At 35.2% G+C, this 22291-nt stretch overlaps 1 protein-coding gene across 4 annotated transcripts in view; it reads left to right on the forward strand.

Annotated features, from left to right (window-relative positions):
* LOC145688497 (epidermal growth factor receptor kinase substrate 8-like) overlaps positions 1-22291 on the forward strand; it is a 379489-nt gene that overhangs the window by 248586 nt on the left and 108612 nt on the right. For all 4 annotated transcript variants that reach the window (XM_081762831.1, XM_081762832.1, XM_081762833.1 and 1 more), the window contains 2 exons: positions 21-190; positions 4427-4676. In XM_081762831.1, the coding sequence (XP_081618957.1) occupies positions 21-190; positions 4427-4676 (420 nt within the window). The remainder of the gene's footprint in view (positions 1-20; positions 191-4426; positions 4677-22291) is intronic.

Here is a 22291-nt window from a genome sequence, read left to right on the forward strand (position 1 = left end):
TTGCTTATTGCATTTTTTAGGCTGAGCTACGAGAGCAACAGTATCAACGTGAGCGGGAAAGAGATGATTCACATTATAGCAGTGACTATTTTGACTACGAAAGACAAGAATCACCAACAGAAGCTCGAAGATACAATTATGAAAGCAGACACTACGCTTCGCGGCATGATCGCTACAGTAGAGAAGAAAGGTAAGACTATAATTTACTGCCTATAATTAGATACTAGAACATTTGAATGCGGAACTTCATAAATATAAGGCAAAGGTTTGTTTAGAATTCTGCTCACAGAGAGTCATACTGATTAACACGCATTTAAAATCTCACACACACTGGAATCAAACTTGGTTCCCACGGATAACTCGAGAATGCTAACGATTTAGCCAAGTAGAGAGCGTTACGGATGAATGTAATTTTCGAACGTAGATCCTTCTACACATTGTTTAGAAATTGCAACTAGTTGATCCTCCTACACGTTGTGTAGAAGTTGATCGTGGGAATATTTGGAATCAAAGATACAAGAAAATATAATATACTTGACGAATTTAAACCAATTAAATACTGTTTTAATGGGAGTTTGTTTCAATTTCCAACAGAAATAATCATCTTTGTAAATGGTTACATTCGTGTATGTACGTTCTGTATGCTTTTCATAACGGACTAAACTACCACTTAGCCACTGAAGTTATTACAGAAACTCAGGTGTTCCAGTGTTCTTCAGGAGAGTCAGAGCTGCTGGAACTATCAAGAATACTTGTCAAATTACAACATAATGGTATTGAATATTAAGAGTGGAATGAAATGGGTTGATTATCAAAAGTTGTCCAACGAAACAGCACTAGGTGTCAAAAAGTTACGTATTGACTAGTATAACATTCGTGATTTATATATATATATATAATTTTTGTACTTCATTTCCCTCAAGGGTATTAACATTTTGCAATTTTTATGAAGATTAGATTTTTTTTTTTTTTTTTTTTTTGTTGAAAATACTGAAATTTTTTAAAGCTCCCAATGAAATCGAACTAGGTGGCAAAAGTTGCATAATGACAAGATCGACTACACCATTCATTATTTTAAAAATAATTTGCATCTTCACTCCCCGCAAGGGCCTGAAATTTTGCAGTTTTTATGCAAATTTCGAAATTTCACTTAAAATATTATAAAAATTTTAAACTACGTCAAATCATGTCGCACTATCTTAAGAAAGAGTTGTGTTCACTGCCATAGAACCCATGGTTTTAATTTTCGTGCTGTATCTTACCTGTAGGGGCCTTAAATTTTTGGAATTTATACAGTAAATTTCAAAATTTATTGAAGACTGACAATTTTCAAGAACTGTCAAATATCTTACTTAGATGTCAAGCCTTGTGCGTGACTAGTATAATTTCGATGATTTTTAAAAATATTTTTCCTTCATCTTCGTTACCTCCAACAAGTTTTAAGATGCAGTTTCATAGTAATATTTAAAAATACATTGAACATAATATTGAGATACATTATGTAAATTTAACAATTTTAGATTGAAATTACTTTTGATACGCATCTCTTTGCTGGTTCCCAGAACGCACCACGAGGAAGTCCTAGAGGTACGCTCATCCTCCCATCCAATCCACCCTACCTTTGGAAATTATTTCTTTAACTCATATTTGTTTGTATTCAGCTTTTGTTTCAAATGTAGACGTAATGACATCCAAAAGTCTTGCTCTCTCAAATCCATCTCGAGCTAAAATATCATATACTTCAGACGAAGCTTCGGTAACAGTTTTAACGCAGCTCTCGACTATTTGGGTATGACATGGCAAGTGGATAACAGGCGGAAGGACAGATGAACCTTCTGTTACACATTTCTGTATATTCTTCTTCAACAAATGGCTCGTCAGGGGTGACTCGGTTACTCTGCGTTCCTGCCAGTTGATTAGGTCAATGTAATCCTGAGCACTAAAATGTATTGCTGGAATACTAAACTTGCGTACAGGAGGTGTTTGGTTTGAGTTTTTTGACCCTGCGTCAAGTATTCTACGCATAGCTAGTTCCAAAATGCTTTCGATCATCGGTGAGCATAAATACCAATAAATTCTCCTGATGCACGGAGAAGCCATTGCACTGAATTATCCTATCTACAATGAGCTTCAGTTCATTAAGTACCGTGAAAAGGTTATAGTACTATATATAAGTTCACAGGAGTATCCTTGATAGTAGGGTTACATTTAATGTGAAACCACATTGGAGCATGCACTTTCATGATGAATGTAACCAGCGTCTTCAAGTTCGAAGATAGGTCAATAGTGCTTATGCACACTTTAAGCACTTTGACAGTAGTGATTCATAATTTTCCAGGACTTCTTGATGCAAGATTCGGTGAACACTCGCTAGCAGAGATTGCTTTGCAAATATCCCACATAGTTATATCTTTGGTCTGCGCTAAGGTTTCTGACGTCCTTTTTCTTCCATAGCCGGACAACTTCCTTCAATCGCTTGAAAATTAACGATTGGTAAATCCTCACAATTGTTTAAACTGTTTCTTATAGTTCCCAAGAATTTTTGAGGGCCGACTGTTAAGCCATCTAAATGCTCTAGAATATGCCTTAGAATATACCATAAAAACTGCAAAATTTCAGGCCCTTGTGGAAAATGAAGATACAAATTATTTTAAAAATTATGAATGTTATAGTCAATCTAGTCATAATGTAACTTGTATGGTTTCATTGGGCAGCTTTAAAAAAATATTTTCAAAAAATTCAAATCTTTGTAAAAATTGCAAACATTTAAGGCTCTTGTAGGGAATGAATTTCTCTTAAATTTGATTTGCATAATTATTGACATGATCATGATCAAATTAGTTTTAGATTGATTTAATATAATTGGACACATACAAGTAAGTGTGTATCACGAAACAATTTTATCTTATCTGTGATTTAGTTTGTTGCTCTCTTCTACATTTCGACCCCGTTTATGGTCTTACACATGAAACCTAGACAATATCAAAAACTTCAATACCTAAGGCACAAGCAAACACAAATATTGACAAGTTAATCCGCTGCATGACTTTTATTTTCATTCCTACTGTTAACTGTTTTAACACTGCCTACTAAGTAGTGAAGATGGCCATAGACTGAGACCGAATAATACAAAAATGCTAGAAAAATCTAAGATAATTACAAGTTACAACTGTTAGCTTGTTTTGAAAAATTCATAATATAATATGAAATATTATATGACTAAGTAGAACAACATTCATGCTGAAAGCATTTACAAGTAGAACGACATGCTTTCGGTACACATTGGTTCGTCCTGTGAATACGGAAGAACGAAAGAAAGAACGACAAACAAATAAATAAACATACATACATATACATACATACATACATACATACATAAAGAAGTCACGAAGCATGTAGTAGAGCGTTCCTATTACAAGTATGCTCGGAAAATGTGAAACATACTTCGGCCCCACCCCGCCTCCCTCTTACGGAGGAAACCTTTCTTTTGCTTTGAAGAAACAAGTGAATGACGCCTTTGTTGCGAGTTCGTCATTTAGTTGTGTGGTGTTGGTGTGTGAAGATCGTAGGCTACTTACAATGGCTAACAAGATAGTGCACAGTGAAGCCCATAAAATAATTCAATGTGGCAATCCTGTCCGCATCCAACTATTGAAAGACTCGGCCACAGCAACTTGTCCCTCCTCTTTCGAGGAAGGTACGGGAAAGCACTCATCGATAGCAAGGGTACACTTGAAATAGGAAGACTGTAGTCTTCCGTACACACATCAGTGTAACTAAATTAGCAAGGCAGAACCCGTTGCCAATACTTTTTTGTATTATTGAAACCAAGATTAATAGCGAAAACTTATGCGTAAGCCTTGCTTAGTTCAAGCATTAGGTGTATCATACAAGTCAAAACAAGTGAGTGTAAAATATATTTACTTTGTTAATGAGACCTGGACTTCCTTTGCGCTTGCAATCATAGTTTTTGTATCCGGTAATATAATTTTTAAAGTTTTAGTTACATTAGTTTTGAAAATGTGGAAATAATATACAGAATTTACTGAAATGCCATGATACTCATGAGACGTATTGCTAGTGCAAAGTATTAATTATTTGAGCTTCATATTGAATTGACAGGTACTAAAGTCATTGGTTTACACTTAAATATTCTAAATCACAGTTCAAATACTTATACATGAGTGCATTCGGTATAAAATGTCCCATCCTATTTAAACAGTAATCAGCTTATAAGAGCTTCTGTAGGAACGTTTAGTAGTACAACACAGGTAAATGCAGAGAGTACAAATGTTCAATTAATACAGGTAGTTACGTACTAATTGCTATAAAATTATAAAAAGTCTTCTGCAAAACCTAGAGTAAATATGAGATGAGATGAAATTATTGTTGAAGTTTCAGTTTTGAATATGTCTTTTCTTCACAGGGAACGGTCACACACTCCACCCTCGGAACATGAATTCCATGCTCGAGACGTCAGCGCTCGAAGTGACATTTCAGCAGATTCTATTGAGAGGAACGGAGGACCAATCGATCATCAACAAAAATTTGAACGTGCTCAGCATCGATGGTTGGAAGAACTGAAAGCTCGAGGTGCCAAGATCGTACAAGTTACTTACCCACGTACAGCGAACAATGATAAGGAACTCACTGTCATTCGTGGAGAATACCTTGAGGTATGTTGTAGTGTTGTATATTATCTTCTACAAATAACTTGGCTTTTAGAAGGAGTGCCTGAGAATAGTTTGAAGTACATAATCTTCATGAGAATATATATTAAAGAATTTCACTTAAAAGTTTCACACTAACGTACTGTAAGTAATATCTAACAAAATGGTATTCTTAGGTGTTCCCCTTAAACTTTAATATTTTGCTGTCGTTCATATGGAGTTCTTTTCAGTGTTTCGAAAGTTATGTGCGTATTTGCTCTATAGTAGTTTTGAAGTGCATTAGTATTACAGGCTTGGCTAACATTGAGTAATAAGCGCAATGAAACGTTTCTGATTGGATACATACGACAAAACATTTTCTTTTCCACAATTAATGCTAGGATTTTATACGCGCAGTAAATCAGTATCTTTTTTTGTAATTGGATCAAAAGATCCAATATATTTCAGGCAAAAATTTTCTTCTAGGTCTTATATCTGGAGAACTACATATAGTGTATCCAAACCAAAACTACCACTTAACTCAGTTTGATGTGCTTATTCCGTAGAATATACGGAAACTCGATTTAGAGGCCGTTCAAAAATTTTGTGGCTCCTGACCCAACATCTAATTATTGGCTAAGATCGCTTTTTTTCATTCCTAAAATTCTTGTTAATGCTATAGCATATTTATGAACGGAAACTTATTTTCAAAGTAAATTTAAGCAAATGTTAATTGAATCATTGATTTGAAAAAAAAAAAAAAAAGTCAGTTCACTTGTTTTCTAGAAGTAACTTCTTTCATAGGATAAAAATTTTGAAAACATATTCATATTTTATCTAGTTAGGTTTTATATATCAGTTAAATATTTTAATTGTTGAATGTTATATATTTTCCATTTAAAATTCTGTATCGGAAATTGCATATTTCATTACTTACGATTGGAACAACCAAAGACGGTCTTCGTCGCATTGTTGACTACACCATTGTCTATGTATGGTATAGTTTCTAAAATAGGTGGCTGTTCAATATATATTCAAATATGACTATACATAAAACTTCCTTCCATATCTGTTTATATAGAAACGAACTATAAAAGACTTAAGCTGCAGTACTAGTATGTTTCATGCACCAAATACGAGGATAGACAGCACCAGCCCTCCTGGTAATTTACAAATATTTATATAAAATCTCTTATGTGGGTGGTTCTCCTAGAAAGTGTTCTTTTAAGTTTGGTCTTTATTTTATTTTATTTATTTATTTATTTTATTATTATTATTATTATTATTATTATTATTATTATTATTATTATTATTATTATTATTATTATTATTATTATTATTGTCAAAGTCGAGATTCTTGCTTCTTTCGATATAACCAATGTTATAATACACTGTCCGAAAATCAGTTACGGGGCATAATCAATCTTTATCAATTTTCTAGTTTTAAAAACTTTTTTCTTTTACCGTTCCATGGAGTTGACGCAGTTAGCCATGGAGCTGATATGCTTCGCCATGATCCTGACCGCTTTCAGCACAGAACTGAATGATTTCAAGCATGTCTATGTTCTAAATATCATAAAAGCATGTTTGATAATTAATATACATAAAACGTATAATCTTCAAGCATGCGTTTGAAGATTCTGATGCATCTGTACTTTCATATTATTTTACCAAACGTGGACTGAATAAAAAGCTTTTCCGTAAATTTTTCTTCGACTAACATGGTTGAACAACATTGTGCTTTCAATACTTCACCAGTAAATAAGTGTTTCCGAACTGCTTGGCCAACATTAGAGCCGTGCAACATGTTCGTAACAATTGTACGATGTGTGTCGTTGACTTGATTTCTCTTCATCTCTCGAAAATATCGTGTTTTCCATTTCACATGCTTCTTTTTGTATCTCTCTTTTTCCAAAACTTCATTTTCTCTATAAACCATCTTCTCCATTTTCTTTCTTCTTCCAGCTGTTTCACTGGAATTTTTAGATTTTGCTTCAGAGAAACTCTTCCGAACTTTGTCAGAGATTTCGGATTATTACGTTCAGAAGGATAAAATGAATCGACAATGTTTCGTGAAGTCTTGTCGGCTGGTCAACCGTTTGCTTCTGTACTGAAACTTGAGCCAAGTCCACATGAAAAGGAACCTCATGTTCCATTCGATCCCTTTAATTATTCGAGATAGACAATGGACTATCAATACGAAACTTGGATATGGCTTTAGTCGGATCACGGTGCTTTCGACTGTACTGCCTGCATTTCATTCTACGAGACCTTTTTCTCTTTGTAACTTTAAATCAGTTGTGACTTTTAATTTCAGCTGATTGCCGACGCCGGCGATACCTCTCTCTTTTCTTCATCTCGCTTCTTCGTATAGTATACGATCGTTCTCGATACAGTCCCTTCTTACTTGTTCTGCCTCCCTTTCCTTCCTCCTCCTCTCTTGAAGGGCCTTGTCAACTTTTCCCATTCTACAAAGGAACAAGATATATAACTTCGTTAAGTATCAGTTTGTTCCTTTATGATATTAGATTTGTTCCTTTATGATATTAGAACAATTTGCAATCTTTCTAAGTAAACTTTGTATTAAATTTCTACAAATAATTATTATTGGAGGCTTAAGATTCCCGTCTCTCGCACATCAATCACATCTATCACATGAAGACTATAAGCCTATTAATGTTGAATATACTATATTAACATATACTTAATTGTTTGTAATTGAACCCAGGTCTAAGTTTATTCAAATGATCGTAAGACTTTGGAGCTTCTCCAGGCAACGGTTACGTGGGGAGGGTGTTACATCACTGTCTTCCACTCATTGATCATGTTATTCCTTTTATTCGTAGGGTATTTATACATACTTTTACAGAAAGTGATTGGATGCACCTAACCTATTTATGCTTTCATCAGAACTTTGTCAAGTTCATTACTTATGATATACAACTTCCCTCCGTTCCCCCTTGACAAAATACGGGATGGCCATTCCTGTGAAAACTGCCAAACTACATCCCTGTATCTGTTTATACATATAGAGAAATATATTATTGATAACGTGCATTTCAGAAGTAAGAAAGTTCAACCCCATGGTATAGTGGCAACTCCATGCAAAGCTACTGCCCATGAAGTGTCATGGAGCTGACAAAAGTATATTTTGAACTTTTTTTTTTTTTAAATTAGGTTTTCGATTACGAACATTATCAATCCATATTTTTTAAAGTTTCTTTCTATTATAATAGAAAACAACGCAATATATATTGTTACTATCAAACACCACATTTTTCTAAATACCATGGAGTTGATGAACTCTAAATGAGACATACCTGAAATCAACACGAACGTGCAGAAAACGCAGGAACCAGCAGCATAAGCCATGCACTTCTAAACTACACTGAAAACAAAATGACTGCTTATTCTCAAGCAGGTATCACGTGTCACGTGAATGTAGGCTGAGTATTAATATAGAAAAAGATATATTTTGTCATGGAGCTGACACACAGCTCAGTTACAGATATCCAACATTAAATACCTGAAAAAACTACACCAGATAAAAATATCATACTGATGGACATTTTCTTTCTCCTTATATCAGCCATCACAGCAAAACAAGAAATGAACGTTTTTTGGTTCTGGGTGCAAATACATACAAAATCATAGTTGAAAATGTGTTCGGTTACAAGCCATGGAGCTGACATTTTTGATTTCAGGGAAAAATACTAAAATAAGAGATAAAAATTCCCAAATCCTATATATCGCCGTAGAAAGCACAAGTTGCCAAAATTATTTAAGGGAAAAAAGGAATGGTACAATATCCTAATTAACCAAATAAGCTTGAGTTACATCAAAGGTACACTTTCTGGAGAATCACCCATGTAATAATTCATGTGAGAAACTTTGCACATTGAAAATTTGGAAATAATTTTAATTTTGTTCAAAATTGGACTTGTACCATTATTCAGGTCATATATGTGTATTCATTAAAAACCACAGTTTCAAGGTGGGCAAGAGCTGAAAATTTATTTTCCATAAGTAGAAGCTTTGCTTTGTATATACTAAAACACAAACAAACTATTTGCTGAGCAAAACAATATATTCACATAAAAAACTACATGCGTGTTACAGTTTCGCCAACTAACATTTTGGCTTCATCAGACACTATCTGATGTCTGATGAAGCCAAAATGTTAGTTGGCGAAACTGTAACACGCATGTAGTTTTTTATGTGAATATATTGTTTTGCTCAGCAAATAGTTTGTTTGTGAAAATTTATGATTTAAATTTATTTATTTACGAATACTTATTTCTTTTATTTATTATTTATTTAAAAGGAATTGAAAAAATATGGGAGCAGTGATATCCGTGTGATTAATTTAAGAGTACGAAAAGTTCCTAATTTTATTCTTTATCTAAAGTCAGAAGCAAAAAGGTATAGTTCAGGCTTTTATTTAGGACAAAATTGGAATGTATTAGAAGAATTCACTTTTTACATCGAAATTATGAGATTTACTTTACTAACAATTAGTTTCAAATCCGTTGAAAAAGAAACTTAGAACTGTAAACTCCTAACTTTGAACAAGTTCAGTACATGACTTAGGGAAGACGGAATATTTCCCCAATGAAAATCAAAGTAGATAATATAAATTCTTTAATTAGCTGCGTTTATTGTATTAATTCAGGAGGACTAAGTAGATATAAGTAGATCCATTCCTACTAAACAAAACAATAGTTTTGTTTTTGTTCTTGGCTGAAATATATTTTTACTGATTCTTACCTCTCTTTAACAGGCACTGAAGGAACAGTAACAGTTAATTGTTTCAAATCTCGGATAATATTGCCGAATGAAAAATTAATACACATTAGAAATGTAATATTATCTTATATTTTAAGTATCTACGTATGGCTCTTAAATGTGTAGGTTTAAAGCAGAAGTAAACCAAAATAAGTAAAAATTGTAATTTCACAGTGTGGAATATGATGGGTAACGTTGCCCCACTATCTTGAATTCTGCGTAAATAAAAGCACATCTTTCACTTGCATCGACAATTTTGATTAGTGCTAGGAAAGGTGGCACAAAGATAATTCAAAACTAATATTTATCTCAACATTTGCATGCGCTTTAAATCACAAACTATTAATATTTGTATAGCCCCAAAAATACTTTATTTTACATAATCAATTTTCCCTCGTGTCTCTCAGTACCATAGATGTTCATTTTGCTCCAACCTCACTCACCCTCGCCCTCACAGTGGCAGTTGGCAGTTGGCCCTCGCACTCGTTCACACTCGCCCTCGTGAGGATGGTTGTGCATCGCCCTCGCTCTTTTACTGGAAATTTCTTCTCACCCTTATATCATTGAGGGCGAGGTCATTTGAGGGTGAGAAAGCCCTCGCGAGGATCAGATCCTCAATTTTCCAGCCTATTTGCTGAATTGTTTTCCTTAACATAAGTCCTAAACAAAGAAAACTACACATACCATCCTTACTCCAGATCACCTAAAATAGAACAAATCATTAACTACTCCACGCTTAATATTACCATGGATATGTTCAGATGGAATTTTAATAGTTTCCTTTACATCTTTCGGTGCAAACTGTTGTTGCCCATGAGACGAGACGAGAAATAAGGTTTATCATATCGTCTCGTAAATTTTATAGAAGTCTCGTCTCGTCTCATCTCAATTTTCGGAAACTTCTTTATTGTCTCAATTGTCAACGACTCGCTTTTCGTCTCATTCTGTAAATTTACGTACAAAATGTATTCCCTTATCTAGAAGTTCTCAGAATCCTTCTGCGTCACGAGAGGTGTAAGAACATTTAAACCATATTTATTAGTGGAGTATATTGTGATTTGGGTATATTTAAACATTCATAAATGCTCTTCATTGTGATCACCTTTATCAATTTATAGGTTTTTCAAACTGATCATTTAGCACTAAAATAGTGTTTGAGACCTAAGACTTGGGTGAACTAGTGTTGCTCACAACACTCGAAAAAATTTTCGTCTTGTCTCGTAATCCTCCAAAAATGGTTAAACAGCTAATTCAAAATAGTTGTTAAGGAAGCTTCTCCTTCTCCCTCGCGTGCCCTCGTTCTCGCGAAGGAAAGTGTTCCTCGCCATTGCAGAGGAAGTTGACCCTCGCCCTCGCGCACCCTCACCCTCAAAGTGACAGTTGGTCCTCGCCCTCGTGTTTGAATTTCTCCTCGCCCTCGCGCATTCTCGCCCTCGCTGTCGAAGCTTGTTCTCGCCCTCGCGCACCCTCACCCTCGCTGTCGAAGCTTGTCCTTGCCCTCGAGTAATTGTGGGCGAGAGAATTTGAGGGTGAGGATGCCCTCGCAAAGGTGAACATTTCTGCTCAGTACATTTACGAGAGAGTGAAGAGGGAGAGAGATAACAGATGGTTCTCTTCTTCCGCTTTGAAATATATCAAATTTTGAATAAATAAACACAAATTCAACTTTGAATTGTGGGTTCCCAGCTTGCACCAAGTGAGCTTTGTGGTAAGCAAACACCGTGTTCGTGGGTTTTCTCGGGATTCTCTCGTTTCATCCCACTTTAATTCCACCATTTCATTCATTTCTCATACTCACCGTCTCCTTTATCCTAGCCTTCATAACGTGGGACGTAAAACTTAGATTTCATTTATTTGAATTGTGGGTAATTACCATCTAGTGGTAGGAAAGTACATCAGATTTCTTCAATGAGATACAATCTACTCTTTACTTTCATCCGCAAAACTCCCAAAGTTGAGAATTCACCGATTAATATAAATTACACTCAAATAAATAAATAAATAAATAATATAAAATCTCATTACTTAGTCATTTTTTAAATTTTTGTTAAATCATTTCTTTATTTGTAATAAATCTTACGTTACTTGGTTATTAGAAACCTTCCTGCAAAAATAACTTCAGTGACTGCGTTGAGTGTTGTTTGCTTGATATCTTCATCAGTTTTGCCAAGACTATGACTGAAAACTCCGTCAGATTCATACATAAAACCGCCAAATTTAAACGAGAAAATATTTGAATTTGTACGTTTTGCTACCATTCCGCTATTGATAAGAATATGCATAATAATATTTTAATTAATTTTTAGTGTGAGCATTAAAAAAAAGGTTTTAAAATATTTGTCACTAATGCTTAATCAGCGTTAAATCGTGCGATTCGATGCCTCGTCAGATTTGATGTCCACAATTTTCGCAAAACTTACTCCGTGCCGTCCTTCAGCTTGCAGAAAAAAAGAGTTACAATCTATCAAGAATAAGGGCGTAGAAATCACCCTATATTGAACGTTTTAACATATACATGCAAAACAGTTTTCCCATATCCATACATACTGTATAGTTTCTTCAGAGCATTCTGATAATTTCGACAGCTTGAGCTTAAAATCTGGTGAAAAGATGAATTTGTTAAACTTGCTCACAATTATATGGCTAGCGTGAGACCCAGGTTCGATCCCTTATGTGGTTCACATTCCACATTAAGCTGTAATTCCACGTCTCCTATAGCGCCAGTGCTGAACGGGACCCTAAACTCCAAATCAGCCAATAAAATTTAAAAATACATTCCGCAGAAATTTTCGTTAGAGAGTATTTGACTTTCGAGTAAGATGTCTTACTTTTATATATATATATATATATATATATATATATATATATATATATATATATATATATATATATATATATATATATATATATATATATATATATATGAGTACCCAAATGTATAACCAATTCGAGTGTTCGAGGTCTCTGTTCGTGGTTCTGTCCCCCGTGGTCCTGCCAATAAGTATACTCCTGAGACCAGAACTTACCTGGATAGGACGATGAAAGAAAGGGTTACAAATTGTTTCCAAATCACTCGTCGGTCTCAATGATGAGATGAGCATTAGGCGCCGAGAGGTTCGGATGTCTCGCCCCGAAAACCTCACGGACGATCAGATGGTCATCCAGACCATAACGCACACAAATCATTCACACAAACAACGAAAACACCCTGGATTAAATAACACTATACTTATTTATTAGAATACGAATATATAAAAAGAAAAAAATAACGAAGAGAAATTAACACAACACTTAACACAGAATATGTGTAATAATTTTCATCACTGAAATCACACTTTGCCTTTTTAATGCAATGTAGCCCTTTATATATATATATATAAAGGGCTACATTGCATTAAAAAGGCAAAGTGTGATTTCAGTGATGAAAATTATTACACATATTCTGTGTTAAGTGTTGTGTTAATTTCTCTTCGTTATTTTTTTCTTTTTATATATTCGTATTCTAATAAATATATATTCTAATATATATTCTAATAATTCTAATATATATACCGGGTGCGTCATTTATAATGTCAAACCTTGATGACGGAGAAACCAAAAGAGAGAGAGAAGCGAAACTTTGCATGAAGCAACTATACAAAGAGGCACATTAGTAGACGTGTTATTTGACATCACCGGATGAACAGTGTTGCCAACCCAATATAAAGTTATGATTTTTTAAATGGAATGACCTAAATTGTATTTCATAATTTAATTCAACACTAAAAAGGAAGACGAAAGATATGCCACCCGCAGGTCAGTGTTGCAAACTTCTCGAGAAATAACGTTAAATATGTGTCACATTTAAACGCCTTTTGCACACACAGGGAGTGAGGTACACACTAGTTTTGCACAATAATTTAAATATTGGCCAGAACGGTTTAAATTGACACCAAGTTTAGATGGGTCCGTTAAACAGTGTTGACATAACAGAAAAGACAAAAGTCGAGTTTGGATATGGCGCAATAACTCGAAAAAGGCCATAAATACATTACGGTTTAAAATTTATAGGACAATTTGATATGTTATAAGAAGCATTCTCACGTTTATTTGAAGTCGATAAGTCAAGTACTTACCGAGATATTCGGAATTTTATAAAAGCTGAGAATTTTGCGCTGTAGAAGTTGGTAACGCTGTCTCAAATTCCCACTTTTTCCCTCAACGTTGAGGAATTCGTAAAGAAGTGGTTGAAATAAAATATAAACATTAATAAGCACACATACGATGAAAAACTTTTTTTCAGTACTTAAAATGACTGATTAAGCGTAATTTACTGGATATGAAAAAAACGTAAGGAAGTAATAGGACTTCATATGACAAGATAATACAAAGACGTAGAAGACATGTAGGTACCTAGTAGCTACTTTCGCACGATGAAAATATTTATCCTCTTATAAGTTTGGGACACCAAAATCAAAACAATCCAATACTCACTGGGTACATTACCAGCATGTTACCAATTCCTGTTAACAGATACATGGAAAAAGTATTCAGTATGTCAGGAGTCACGCATTATTAAAAAAAAAAAAAGTACAAAAGAATATTCCACTTCAAAATGAGAGGGTAGAAAAGTGAATACCTTGAAAAACAGTACATGTACTCATAAAAGAAAACGGCTGGTAACCCTACATATCAGTATGTGCAAATCTTTCAAACATATGATACATACCTTCGTAGCTCAATCCAGATTTGTCACAGTAAAGCAGCTTGACCTGTCGTATCGTTTAGTGGTGCGAGTATTGGATTGTTTTGATTTTGGTGTCCCAAACTTATAAGAGGATAAATATTTTCATCGTGCGAAAGTAGCTACTAGGTACCTACATGTCTTCTACGTCTTTGTATTATCTTGTCATATGAAGTCCTGTTACTTCCTTACGTTTTTTTCATATCCAGTAAATTACGCTTAATCAGTCATTTCAAGTACTGAAAAAAAGTTTTTCATCGTATGTGTGCTTATTAATGTTTATATTTTATTTCAACCACTTCTTTACGAATTCCTCAACGTTGAGGGAAAAAGTGGGAATTTGAGACAGCGTTACCAACTTCTACAGCGCAAAATTCTCAGCTTTTATAAAATTCCGAATATCTCGGTAAGTACTTGACTTATCGACTTCAAATAAACGTGAGAATGCTTCTTATAACATATCAAATTGTCCTATAAATTTTAAACCGTAATGTACTTATGGCCTTTTTCGAGTTATTGCGCTATATCCAAACTCGACTTTTGTCTTTTCTGTTATGTCAACACTGTTTAACGGACCCATCTAAACTTGGTGTCAATTTAAACCGTTCTGGCCAATATTTAAATTATTGTGCAAAACTAGTGTGTACCTCACTCCCTGTGTGTGCAAAAGGCGTTTAAATGTGACACATATTTAACGTTATTTCTCGAGAAGTTTGCAACACTGACCTGCGGGTGGCATATCTTTCGTCTTCCTTTTTAGTGTTGAATTAAATTATGAAATACAATTTAGGTCGTTCTATTTAAAAAATCATAACTTTATATTGGGTTGGCAACACTGTTCATCCGGTGATGTCAAATAATACGTCTACCAATGTGCCCCTTTGTGTAGTTGCTTCATGCAAAGTTTCGCTTCTCTCTCTCTTTTGGTTTCTCCGTCATCAAGGTTTGACATTATAAATGACGCACCCGGTATATTTGCTTCTCTCACACCATTGACGCACTTGGGGGATTAGCACTGGAGAAAAAGTTGCCGGGATAATCCCACGTAGAAATCCAGTTGGTGCGCCAAATAATCCTGAAGCGTAAAGATGAGTCTTCAGCAAATTAAAAAAAGAAAGTAGAATGCTGATGTTGGAGGGCACGTGTATAACTTTTTGGCGCACAAGGTTTATGAACCTGGGACTTCACTAGTTGGGGCTAGCCGTAAGAAAACGTCCTTCACCGGCTAATAGCTTATGTTCCTTTAACACAAAATCATACTTAATTCCCGACGCAACGTGCGTGGTGGCTGCACACAATACATGAGTCAAACTCCCCGAGCTCAAAAGTTTAAGATGCAAGCTGCAATGGTTAACTGAAGAGTGTTGGCAGTTCATTCCAGAAACCACTCAGTTAGATCACCTATATGCACATGCAAACAGAGTACGGAAAATAATTTGTTAATTTTAGTCTACTGGCTACGATGCACGAGACATTGCGATAACTCGGGCGTGAGAAAGTACAGATAAGGAACTGCAAAACCAATGTGACTGGCGTCACTTTGGTCACTTAAACATCTGGTCAGCCAGTATTTCTCTAAACTACTGCAATATTCCATAAGCGATTAAAGAAAGCACTTAATTCAGTTCCAAATAACTGCTGTGTATATATACTGTGCCTAATAATAAGTCAGAGAGAAACACTGAGAAGGTTCATGGCTCACTGAAATTTTCTCACCAAAAGCAATGTTTTAAATATATATATGAAAAAGCAATGAAAGACTTCTTTGTCCAGTTGTGTGGGAAAGAAGCAATCACCACCGAAGAAAGAACTTATATACCTCGCAGAATAAAGTATAAATCGAAAAAATAGTCACCGTCTTTACGAAATATACAGAGCGTCCACAAAAAATACTTCTATAACCTGGTGGCGGTTATAAGTGTATTTTCATTTTTATTTAATTCTCTATTGCAGGTTATTTAAATAGTATTAAGTGTCACCAAACAACTATTTTATTACTTTCAGAATGCTTATTGGTAGGAACAAAATTGTCCTTGCATGTTTTTAATTATAATCTATCTACTTTTTTTTCTGCATCCAGTTTGATGTTTACTGGTGAGCATGTTTGTCGATTTATTAATGCCTTAATTGTAACAACTTGTTTGTTTCTCGTTCCGATAGGCTGTGTTTAAGATTTCTTGTGGCTTAGGTGTTTTGGTTATGAATAGCGTTGAAGAAGAATGATACTGTGATAATTTGTTGCTGTTTCGATTTTCTGAAAAAGGATTGTGAATGTTAATGAAGTGTTTTATTTTTAGTTATTTAATTAAGGATGAACAGTGTTAACTGCCTACATTTGAAACTTGAATAATTTGTAATGAGAAAAAAAATGCTGAATAAATCTGTTATATTTTGTATCTATTGTAGCTAGTTGTCAGTTCGTTAAACACACAGGAACAGAGAACATAAGAAGCAGAGAGTTGAACAGTTCAGAAGTGGAGGAATGGACACATTTAAGCAGGGTATTATTGTTTCCTGCTGAGGAGGATGATGGGAGCTTGGACTAAGAATTCAAAAGGTCTAATTCAGCCACTAAGATCAGTTGATTTTCAATTAACCAACTCGGCATGTAACAATTCCCTTATCTCGAGTTACAGGAGCTGAAGTTCCTAACAAGCTCCTTTGTGGCTAAGCGGTTAGCGTACGCGACTTTGGCGTGGGAGACCCGGGTTCAATTCCCGATGGGAGCTCATGTAGTTCGGATTCCACGTTAATCAGTAAGTCCACGTCTCATATAGCCTCGCTGCTGAAAGGGACGTTAAACTCAAAATCAACTCTACTCAACTGAAGTTCGTAACGCCCACTGTTATTTCGAGGCACAAGTTTGTTAGTAACGAATTAAGCACATGATAGAACTGGCGTGAGTGATTAGTTTTATTTAACTCGAATCAGAGGTAATTTTAACAGAATGCAATAACATATTTACTTGTAGAATAACCCAGTCATCTATCACTTGAACTTACACACTTATATTTTATTCTTCTTATCAGACCAGTTCTTTTAGTTCCAGATCTTCATATAGAACTTCAATCTTCTAAATCAACAAATGTAAACAGAACTCTCTTGGTTACAACAACTGAGACGGGCAATTACAAAGCATTTTTGCAGATTATTTCATTACCCTTCCCTCCTGGTCTGAAGAAATGTAATTTTTCATTTTCTTCCAACTCGAAACCAACTTCTTCAACAATATATAAATGTTCCATTACTAGAGTAATGAACCATTTCCTGTAGAAATTAGTTCATTTCTTCATTCTTTTATTGGTTACTCCTTTCTATCTCGTTCCATATTTCTTCGTCCGTTTTCGTTCCCGTGTCCTGAATTTATTGCTTCCGATTCCCTCTGTCTTCTACTCTTACCTTCTTCTCTCCTTTTCTAATTTCCTTTCTTCTACTTGTACTTGTAATTGGCTCTGTCTTCTCTGCCGCTGCCTGTTCTTCACTCTTAAACAATCAACAGCTTGTAGTCCGACCTCTTCTAATACCTTTTCATCTTTTTTTTTTCCCTTCCAACTTGATCAGTGTGAAATGTCTTTAATTTGCCGATTTCCGCACCACGTATCTTCTCTGTGAAGATACTGTACCATTTTCTACATGACTGGCACAATAGATGACCTGTTCAGATTTCTCGAAAGATCCAAATGATGTACTTCATCCGTGTGAAGTTTCATACGTCTTTCTCCGATATTAATTCAATCTAATCTAATCTTAGTAAGTTAAACATATCCTGGATCCTCCTGTCATACTGTCCACATTACATATCTGGTCGAACTCCGTTAGTGTCTGTATGTTTGGCGCTTTGCTGATCTTTGATGTTACACGCTTAAAGAAAGTACTTTTCTGATCATCAATGAAAACATCGATTGTCTCAGCTGGAGACACTCTCGGGGTGAAGTTTACTACATCTCTTGCAGGTCCAAGTGGGCAGTGTCTGCAACCATTGCAAGTAGACTGTGATGAAGTTGGAGGAAATGTATGTGACGATGTTTGTGCAATTTCCTTATTAGCCCCAAAAACAGATTTGTATTGTAAGGCATATTCGAATCAAGCTCTCCAATTGCAGTACGATACTTGCTTTTTTAGAGTTACGAAACTGTCGGGGATGATAATGATATGATTATGATAATAATAATAATAATAATAATAATAATAATAATAATAATAATAATAATATGGAAACAAACTTTCTTCAATCTCATACTAAAATGTGCAAGCATAAACTGTTTTATCTTTTTGAATTTCTTATCATCGGTTATATCTAATGTACTCAAATGGTTAGATCTTCATAGCTTTTGGTCCTATCATTGACAAAAAAAAAAAAAAAAAGTTTTTTCTCTCTTCTATCGATATAACCTATGGAAAGATCGTTGATATGCACATTTATTGGAAACTGGAATTTCGACTGTACTTCACTAGCTGCAACATCGGAAGGTTTCAGTGAAGAGAACGAAGGCATGTTACTTCTCCACTTTTGACTATATGGAAGCGCAAATTCGCATTTAAACTCCGTCAAGTATTGTTTTATTGGGCGCAGTCAACGAAAACGTAATATTAGTTATGAATTGAGCAAATGATAGAACTTTCTACAGATTACTCTTGCAGTAATGCACTTTACTCAACTTGAATCAAGATAGTCTGAACAAAATTCAATAACGTATTAACTTGAACAAACCAATCATCTGTCATTTCCACTTACACACTTATTTTTTATTTTATTATTCTTTACCACACGAGTTTCTCTGATCCAAATCTTCATACAAAACTGGTTCATCCAAATCAAGAAATGTAAACAGAAAATGTTCCTAGTAACAATTGGTAGTTCAGTTGAATCATTTTGGGAGGTTATTTTATTCCCTCAACACCTACGAGACAGGAGTTGAAGCTATGTCGTTTCGAAAAAAGTGTGCTGTAAGTGATATGTCGTCGTGAAAAGTGAATCTTTTCTATTGTAGGAACTCTGCCTCATGTCATCTCTTAGGCAACCTTGAACCCGCCCTCCTCCCTGTTTTCTTCGCGTTGGCGCTCATGTTCCACTGCTACTTTTGTAAAACTCATGCAGCTTTGATACAATATTATGTATATTTCCATCGCCTCTTTTTCCGCAATCCTTATTGCTTGGATTAAAATCAGTAAAAAAAAGTGAACGATGTATATAGCACCCTAATGTGAGATTGATTACTCCCGCACTCTGAGAGAAAAAAATCGGAAGCACAATTTTTTTGGAGAGGGGAGGGGGAGAGAATATTAGATTTTCATGCAATATGGCACATTTTTCTTTTGTGAGACTTCACAATCCTTCCCATTATTTGGATTTAAAATCAATCAACTACGAGTGTGAGACTTTATCCCCCTTCCCCGAGTCGATTTAAAAAAGCAAGTTCTATTATAACGTTCGGAAAAAAAAAGTGAGTTTAGCTCAAATATGGCATAATTTTTGCTGAAGATTTGAAATTGAGTTGAAATGGGGCCAATAATTAGGGAGTGAGTTCTTCCGGAAAGCAAGTGTATTTTGTTGAAGATTGGACTTACTTCTATATTTTTGGATTGAAATTAATGAGAGAGAGAGAGAGAGAAAGAGAAAGAGAGAGAGAAAGAGAAAGAAAGAAAGAAAGAAAGAAAGAAAGAAAGGATCACTTGCTTTAACAGTCCGCATCATTACAAGTTGCATTGTAAATTGGCCTCGCAGGTTGCATCGGGAATGTTGTTCAGTAAATAGTCCTTACCTTGCTCTTCTAGGTACAGATTTTCATTACCGTTAGGGTTCTCATTCTACAATAATAAGTGTCTTTTAGCATTTGGGTACCCATATTTTTTAGACTCTGATCTCTCTCTCTCTCTCTTTTTTTTTTTCTTTCTTCATTCTTTCGGACTTTTTAAAGTTCTGTTTTTATTGAGAAAGAAAATACTTTTGTTTAAATCAGCCGACTCTGGTAATTCAAGATCACGTAGCATTTCCCTATTGGTCTTAACCCTGCACTCTGTCCTTCAAATTTTGGTAATTTAATAAGTCTTGTCTACATTGCGTCGAATATTCTGCTTTTGTTCTTAGTATTTCAATCACGAATGCATTCATAGAACACAAAAACACAAAATAAATTCGCACATACAGAAAGAGAACTATCTATTTTTTAACTTAGCGAACAAAATAACAAGTGATATATATACGTAGTGAAAGAAAAAGAGGGAAAGAAACTATATTTGCTGTTTCCATTTCATTTCTCTTCATCATTCCTCCCATACACAATACAAAAGCAATTAAAATATACTCATTCTAGCACTCTAGATGCAGAAAAGGATGCACAAAAATGTGTTCTCGAAATACTATTTGGTTTCGAAATGCATTGGAGTCTCTGAAGTCTCCAAACTTCAGGCCAACTCCCTTACCTAAAACTAGTAAAAACAAGCACTGCGATCCCTCAGTTCCTTGAAACATAAACTCCCGTACGGCGGCCGCCTCGCAAGCTACCCTTCCAATTTTCAGCATTATACACGATTCTAAAACCACCAGTATTAGAAACGTTCCTTCACAGCCACCGACTTATCAAGGAAGTTTGAAAATTTTAGCAAATTCATAAGGGTTTGAAAAAGTTCGATTTAGCTCGTTATCACGAGACAGAAAACAAGTACACTGCCATCGTGTTTTGTCAGTGATGAATAAAAGGGCTAGTTATGCTGTCAAGTAAAAAGTCTTGGAAATTTTGTTGATACTTTTTTTTTTTTTCACAGGTGCTTTGTTTGTAGAAGGAAAGTAGATTATTCTGGTTTTGTAATTAAAAGTGTTTTTTTTTTTTTTTTTTTGCAAAATTTCTTAAAATGGCGTCTAGTGGTGTGTCGGTGTTTTGCTGTGCTCTGATATTTTTAAGTTTTTGTGTGGTTTGCCCGTATGTTAGAGCGTTTTGGTTATCTGTTTTTTCACGATGGTGTGACATTTGAAAAATAGTGTGGCTCTCAGTGTTGTGTTTGTGACCTATTTTGCTCTGAAAGGATATTTTCCTTTCCTATATCATCCTTTCCAAAGGCTCTTTGGACTGTCATTACGAAACCACCACCTTCCGGACAGACAGCTTCAGGTAAGAAATCTATCAATAGATGGCACCACCTTCTGCTGATCGTTCTGCTTAGTGGCGATGTCCACCTCAATCCGGGACCCAGTGAGGGCCATGCCCTTTCTATCTATTATCAAAACTTCGCTCCATTAAAAACAAACTGAGTGACTGTGAAATACATTTACCTGAACTTCTAGAATATGACTGTTTAGTTTTTTTCTGAAACTTGGATGACTGATGATATGCTTAAATGTGAACTGCCATTCTTCGATAAAGGTTCACGTGGTAGTGATGTAAGGATATGCGTGAACTCTAAATTAGAAAGTAAAGAGCGCAAAGACCTATACAGTAAGAACTGTGAAATCTTACGAGTTGAAATAAACATTCCAAACGGTCCAAAACAACTCTCAGGCTGCTTTTATCGACCACACAAAAACTCTCCCTTGTACATACTGGAAGCATGTCGTGACTCTGATTGCCGCCGTAGCAGACCGAAATGCAACTCTTCTTGGAGATTTCAATCTCTCCAGTGAGTGGCTTTCCCTCACATATGGTGTCCCACACTCTAAAAACTATAATAATGACTCTTGGTTTTTGGACAATTTTATACACGGTCTGTTCTTAGCACAGCGTAATATGCATCCTACTAGAGGCGATGATAACCTGGACTAGATTGTGTCAACCCACAAATCGACGGTTGTGGTTCCTAAGTTAAACTTTCTCCCATCTGATCACGATTCCCTCAGTGTGTACTTTCCTCATATCAAACAAAATATGTCAACGAGAAAAATCAGTGTCTTCTTTACCCCAGTGGGAAAAGGCCCCTTGAAGTTCTTCATACTTTTCCATGGTGCTTACTTGCCTCAGGCTCAGTTGACGATGCAGTTGACTTATTTACTGACGTCATACAGGCTGTGGTTAACGATTTTGTTCCTTTCCGTAAAAGACCTTCAAAGTTCCCCATGGTTTGATGAGGAACTAAAGTGCATACCCCCCCCCCCACACACACACAAACAAAGTGCATGGAAGCTATAGAAGGATTTTCTCAG

Source organism: Thermobia domestica, chromosome 6 (assembly GCF_964235325.1).
Source record: "Thermobia domestica chromosome 6, izTheDome1.hap1.1, whole genome shotgun sequence".
Lineage (NCBI taxonomy): Eukaryota > Metazoa > Arthropoda > Insecta > Zygentoma > Lepismatidae > Thermobia > Thermobia domestica.